The sequence below is a fragment of the Clytia hemisphaerica genome, unplaced genomic scaffold, assembly GCF_902728285.1.
Source record: "Clytia hemisphaerica strain Z4C2 unplaced genomic scaffold, Clytia hemisphaerica genome assembly, whole genome shotgun sequence".
In the NCBI taxonomy this organism is placed as follows: Eukaryota; Metazoa; Cnidaria; class Hydrozoa; order Leptothecata; family Clytiidae; genus Clytia; species Clytia hemisphaerica.
Window position 1 is genome coordinate 500,302 of NW_027104412.1, and position 6,993 is coordinate 507,294.

General features: G+C 39.7%; 1 protein-coding gene across 5 annotated transcripts; it reads right to left on the reverse strand.

Annotated features, from left to right (window-relative positions):
- Positions 1-568: 568 nt before the first annotated feature.
- LOC136820253 (basic proline-rich protein-like) lies at positions 569-6,783 on the reverse strand. 5 transcript variants are annotated; one of them, XM_067076447.1, is made up of 7 exons: positions 6,649-6,782; positions 5,900-5,973; positions 4,944-5,105; positions 4,193-4,453; positions 3,544-3,975; positions 3,129-3,185; positions 569-3,033 (listed from the first exon to the last, which is right to left on the reverse strand). In XM_067076447.1, the coding sequence occupies exons 2-7, from the start codon at positions 5,970-5,972 to the stop codon at positions 2,276-2,278; spliced, it is 1,743 nt and encodes a 580-aa protein (XP_066932548.1). In that variant the 5' UTR covers position 5,973; positions 6,649-6,782; the 3' UTR covers positions 569-2,275. The 5 variants fall into 5 exon arrangements, with proteins under 5 accessions (XP_066932548.1, XP_066932553.1, XP_066932552.1 ...); XM_067076452.1 differs by having other exon boundaries at positions 569-1,831; positions 6,649-6,780; XM_067076450.1 differs by lacking the exon at positions 4,944-5,105 and having other exon boundaries at positions 1,738-3,033.
- Between the last annotated feature and the right edge of the window lie 210 nt (positions 6,784-6,993).

Sequence of the window (6,993 nt, forward strand, 5' to 3'; positions counted from 1 at the left end):
ATACGAGCAAAAAACGTTTTTCTTTTCCTCTTTCTGACCAATCTTGCTCACATCCGTGTCAATCCTATGTGAAAAAGCTTGTTAATAGACCTTATCAGAGTTTTTGATGCATTGTGGGATTGCCATAAAAAAACTTTTTCTACAAATTTCATATCATCGAAAATAATGCAAGACTTGAATGTAGTTTACTTGTGATAATGAAAATTAAAAATTGGTTTTTCAAAATGCTTTTTGCTCGAGATTGAACCAAATAGACAAGATTGACATATTCTTCCTTTCCCCAAAAAGTCTAAATTATCCAACATCAGCAATTAAAGCATTAAAGGACCTGGGGTAAGAGCGTTTAATTTTTTTAAGGATTTTAAGAGAGATTAATGTTGTTCCGAATTTAGCCTTTTTGATAAAAGGAAATTTTAGATTTTCGTGATTCGGGGACCCTTCCAGAGAGAATGACCTGTTTTTTTTTTACCCTAAAAGAGATCTTTGAGGCAAAAAAAGTATCATCACCTTTCGCAAATCCCTGCTACCTCCGGGTGAAAGGAATATTTTATCCAAAAATTATGTTAAATTTTCATTCAAGACATAAGTGTAAATGCCTTATATTTGTATCTTTTATAAATATGAAAATTGTCCTAAAAGTGTCATTATCTAGTAACAAAACTATACTAAATTTTCGCTGAGCAAAGTCTTTAACTAGAAGGCTTTCCTTAAGTACAAAGCTTGTTCTTAAAGATTTCTTGTCAATTTTTCAATAAAAAATCAGTAGTCAACCACAGATCTGTAAAGCCCGAAGGGCTAGATTCGCAGCTTTTATCGAAAAGTGAAGCCTAGATTTGGAAGGATTTCCTACCAAAGTCACGTGAGTAAAATATGCAATTCCACCGGTTTGAGAGATGTGAAATAGCGTTTGCCGCCTACTTTTTTGATCTCGCGCTCCAAAAACAATTAAAATGCTAGATCCTATCCATCGGCACGAAATTTAAAAAGTCAAATTTTTGCTTCACTTTTTTTTGCTGGAGAAAGCTTAAAGTTGCCTATCTAGCCCTTCGGGCTTTACAGATATCTGTGTAGTCAACGTGTTCTAAAGAAAAGCCTTTATGTCACCAACTAGGCCCTACTTTGCTTAAAAGTAATATATGCGCCAACTATAGAACTAACTGGCCATTTAGCAAAAGATTCGATAACAAAACTATGATATACGATAATTATGTTGTAGTTAGTTCATCCGTAGATAGTTATCCATAGAGTCACAATTCACGTTCATGTGCGCATGCTCAGAACGAACGGTTCGTCTCCATGACGACATAAGGTTGGATATGATGGACATGCATCAGTTATAATGTTAGTTATACATGAATATACATCAGCTCCTCTACGTAAATATCCCATGTACAAATTATCCTCTTTCAGCCTGCATTCGGTATAATTAGGCTATTCCCGACGACCGGTGAACCAGGATTATAACAATAGATGCAATTGGTCGGTTGGCATGGTGGGATATCACAGTTCAAGATTACAGGATGGTCTTTGTCACAACATACAGTCGGTGGTGCAGGCATTGTTGGGGCCACTACAAATCTGGATAAGGGCAATGAAGGCATGGTAGGGGCAACCATATTGTTATTATCGTTATGTCTTTTATCATCATCGGAAATATATCCTTTATGAGATTTTCTATCATGATGCCGTGTCTTTTTACGATGATGTAGTTTAGCATTGAAAGTTTTATTTTTCTTGTTACCCCCATGACAACAAGTTGTATCACAGCCAGGTAAACATATTATAGTACAAGTACTGCATGGAAATGGTGATAGTGGAGGCAGTGGTAAACCTAAATGACAAAATAAACATTTGCTTGGTTTAAGCGTGTGTGTTTGTGTGTCATTGTGATTCAGTTAGCGATCATAGACAAATTATACGAAAGTAGAAAACACACCACTGCACCCACTATCACCATTAACCTTTTTTGGTTTCGTCTCTAAAATTATTCATTTCGGTCAAATTATAAACAGAAAAAAAACTTTGTCATAAAATATAAACATGCAAGTGTGAAAGGAAAATATTAATGTACATTGTGTTTAGGATAGGAATATTAAAGAATGTCTGTTTCGTCCAATTTATTTGCCATGATCTTTAGCATAGTTAGCGAGGGCCCCTGCCAATGCACCTGATGGTACGACTTGATCCCACTCACAACAATCGCGACTGCAGGTTGGTCCACAAGCTGGGGGCATACAGGCTGGTGCACAAGGTGGTGGTGGTGGAGGTGCACATGCTACTGGACAAGGTGCAGGACATGGTACTGGGCATGGTGGTGGTGGTGGAGGAGGAGGAGGAGGAGGAGGGGGTGGTGGTGGTGGAGGTGGTGGAGGAGGTGGAGGTGGAGGTGGTGGCGGTGGCGGCGGCGGCGGTGGTGGAGGTGGGGGGGAGGAGGTGGTGGTGCACAAGCACATGGAGGAGGGGGTGGTGGACATGGCATTGCCATACAAGGTGGTGGTGGGGGAGCACAGGCACATGGTGGTGCTGGGAAATGAATAACAGTTGAGGTAGCTCCAAAGGGTTCGGCACAGCAGTATGGGTTTTCGCAACCAGTGCAGTCTCCACCTTTGCCACCTGCTGCTCCAGGAGCGCCACCGGCACCACCAGGAGGGGGAGGAGCACCAGCAGCCTCATCTGGTTTAGCCTCAGTGGGAGGGGCGCCACCTGGTGGTGGAGGAGCACCGCCTGGAGGAGGAGCACCACCTGGTGGAGGAGCGCCGCCTGGAGGAGGAGCGCCGCCTGGAGGAGGAGCACCGCCTGGAGGAGGAGCGCCGCCTGGAGGAGGAGCGCCGCCTGGAGGAGGAGCACCGCCTGGGGGTGGAGGGGAACCGCCTGGAGGAGGAGGGGCACCGCCTGGAGGAGGAGCACCGCCTGGAGGAGGAGCACCGCCTGGGGGTGGAGGGGAACCGCCTGGAGGAGGAGGGGCACCGCCTGGAGGAGGAGCACCACCGGGTGGGGGAGCACCTCCAGATGGAGAGGGTCCACTAGATGATCCTAAAAGTAAAAATAATTACAAAGATAAGATGAGGAAATTCCTGGTTTAGTGGGTGCAGTATTGGCAGGAGAAGAAAACGGTAAAAAGCTCTTACCTCCACTGCTGGCAGATAAGAGTGTTTCTACAGCTTGATTTGCTTTGACTAAGTTTCCTAAATAGATGAAAAGAAAGAAAAGGAGGTTTTTGACCTATTTGAATATTGAAGTGATACTCAAAAGTGACTAATTAGAATCTATTAGCTTTTGATGCATCGAGATTTTATTTTTGAATAACTTTTAGATTTAACTGATTTGATCAACGAACTCCAAAATTAAGACTGGAATTGGGAATCTGATTTTTTAACGAGGTTTCCAAATTTCCATATCTGCAGCAGCCATTATTTGACATCTGAAAGAATCTCTTCAACCTTGAAGAAAATCCGGTTTTTCGGATCTTCAACGTTCTAGATCGTTTCCTTTTCCATTCCAGTCTTTATTTTAGAATTCGTTGTGAATGGCTGGACATCTTACCAATACTTTCATCTAGTAAGGCTTTCAAATCTTCTTGATCATCTCCGTCAGATTTGGCTTCTGTTGGTGGTTTCTTTCCTGCTGGTGGTGGGGGAGCACCACCTGGAGGGGGTGGGACACCACCTGGTGGTGGAGGGGCACCGCCTGGAGGGGGTGGGGCACCTCCTGGTGGTGGAGGAGCACCACCTGGAGGAGGAGGAGAGCCGCCTCCTGGGGCTGGTTTTTGTTCAGGTGGCTGAGCATCATCATCGCTATCATCACTGTCATCATCATCACCAGCAGGAGGTGGTGCTGGAGTAGTTGTGGGCTGCCCTCCAGCAGGAGGTGGCTGAGCACCTCCTGGAGGTGGTGGGTTACCACCTGCGGGTGGGGCACCTCCTGGTGGTGGTGCCTCAGCTTCATCAGGTGCTTCCTCTGAATTTTCTGAATCGGCTAAAGGGAATGAAAGATGTCAAAACTACACTGAATCTCAATTTCATCAATCGTAACACTTTAATCTACGAAGTTTAAAACTAACAGAACTATCTAAAAGTATAAAAAAGCATCTGAGAAAAGCACAATCTTGAAAAATTAGTTTAAGAAGGGTTTAACCAAACTTAAATTTATGAAAGGGTTACACTGCTGAAGGAAAGGAATTTTATTAACTTACAAGTTCCTGCAGCATATGACTGCTTATTGTCTTGTTTGTTTTTGTTTTTGTTTTTCTTATCATCTTGAACTTTCTTTGGTTTATATTTTTGGATAATCCCATTTAAGTTTTGTGGAACATGGCCTGGTTGTGGCATTGGATGAGCTTCATCTTCATCAGGGTTTTGCTCAGCTAAAGGATCATTATAACTTTGGACATGTCGTTTACTTTGGTCCTCTGAAGATGTATCTGGCGTGACTTCTTTCTTTTTGCCTTTATGACCTTTGAAAAATGAAGAAGTTTGGTCGAATAATGGAGTTGATGGTGTAAGAAAGTGTTTGCTTTTTTAGATTGTTCAGCTAAATCCTGTTTATAATGCGTTTGGTTAAATGACGATACATGCGCGATACAAGTTATTTTTGGCATTTTTCTACAGTAGATGTGTTGTTGTTGTTGTAAGACATGCAAATCTATTCTAGGTCATCTCTATGTAAAAATTGTCTTTGTGAAAATGCTCAAAAATGACGAGTCTAGGGGTATGTACATCTCGTTAAATGTATGGAGAGTGGATTTACAATGAGAAGCACATTATGAAATGGGATAGAACATTCATTCTTTGAACAGGATGTTATCTATTGTAATAATTGGGAAAAGGTTCCAGTTATTTCCAGTGAGTTACATCAGGGACTCGTGACCGGGGGGTTGGGGTTGTGAGTCGCAGGTATTCTAAAATATGGCGAAGTTCACTTTGTTAGCCTTGTATGTATCCTACCTCCAATAGTCTGTTCAGTATATGCTTGAACTGCACTATCTATCGCCTCTCCCAAGTCTTTTTTAGTTTCGTCTAGCGCATGCTGATAAATACTTTTCGAGGCTTCGGTAGCAAATTTACGAGCATGATGTGATAACTTTGAAGACTTTTTGTGATCTTTCCCTAAAAAAGTAAAGGGAATTATTCAAAAATTTCAAAAAAGTTTTTTTTCAAAATTTGTTCCGAAATTGCTTTATTCTTTATTTCGAAAAATCCCTTAAGTTCACACATCACGCCTGACTAGAATTGGTCTAAGATTACTCTAGACTATTTTAATTTGATACTGTCTCATGCATTGCAGTTTTAACTTGGATGATTAGGTCGTGCATATATTGTAAGCAAAGAATGGGGGGCAAGGCCGTACATATAATCATATACAGTATTAGGAGAGAAGAAAATAACACCTAGCCAAAACAAAATCAAGCTGTAGAATTTGTCTTAAAATCATGCAAACACAGAAAATATTTACTTTTATAAAACCTTTCCATAAATTACGTCACTAGCAACTCCTCGTTTTCAAAATATTACTGTGGTAATTGATTCCCAGAGGAGTTCATAAGAAGTTTACTCTACTTATAGAAAGTAGCACTCGAAGACCCAAGGAATTTAGTCACCTTGACAATGGTTTCAAAACGAGGCAGTCGTTGCACTCAAGATAATTTATGAAAAGGCGCCAAAGAATCGGGGCCAAATAATCGAGACCGAAATAAATAGATAAATCATGACTATTTTCCTCCCCATAAGGTAAATGAAATTTTATGCATCGACAGTGAAGACGAATTTAGCGAAAAACATAACAAAGAAGGATCATTACAACATGAAAAGGTAACCGAGAAGGGATGCTCTTTCTACTTTCATTGCATTGAAAATTCAGGAAGATTCCTTAGCTAGGTAAAAAACATTGAATAAAAGTATACCTTTTTTGATAGCCCGACAATCGATCAAAGCCACAAGTAGGAGTAACATCACTCCCACGTGAAGAGCTTTCATGCTGAATGAAAAGAAAGAAAGACAATTAAAATTTAATAGCGACAAGAATATGTGACAGAGTACAATGGGTACATTGAGTTTAAGGCTCAAAGGGCTCTAAGAAAAATCTTCAGCCCTTCTCAAGCAAGAAAAAGTAAAGCATTAAAGATTTGCGTATTCAGAATAACGGATTGAATCTAGTGCTTTCTTTGTTTTCACGTGGCGTATTTTTCGAAATCTAGCGATGAATATTTCTTTCACTCTGGCGTTTATGTGAAAACCACGCAGGTTACACGTTTCAGATAGACACTAAGTGACTTCATTTCCCATCCAAAAGTTTCAATTTTAATTTCTTCGGGGCTTTAAACTCAATGGTAGATTCACCGTGTATCACTCAAATAAAATATTTAGGTTGCGTGTTCGAGTTATGGGGTTTCTAATGATTCTTTTTTTAATTTGTAACAATTTGAATAGCGAGAAAGCAGTCAGCCAGGTGCTCAATAGCAAATATCCAATTCAAAATATCATTAAACAAACAAAACATATCATTATCTTTTAACGATTGCAATAATATTTCTTAAGATGCTCCTGAAAAAATCACTTTTTCAATCAAGCAAAGCCAAATAATGATTAAAATACGAGTCCAATTTATCAAAAGAACAAAATCTATCAAATTGGTAGTAAATGGTTTACTCACCTGGAAAATGTATATGCTCCCTTTTCTCCGATTAAATGTCAATTCTCTTAAAAATCAAAACAAAACGATAAAATTGTATTCAAAAATAAAAGATTTTCGTCAAAATTTTGATACAGCAAATGATTTTCAAAGGAAGAACTTAAAAAAGTTGAAGAATTAAACAAATTTATTGGTCCATTAACCATGCGAAAAAATATCAATGCTCAAAAAAGATCAAACGTTTGTGTTTGGGATCTGTTTCCGTTTTAGTTTGTTTCAGTTTGGTAAAATAATGTTTGGTTTACATTTAGTACTGTTTACAATAAATTCTTTTGCTCCGAAATGATGAATCAACACAAATGCACA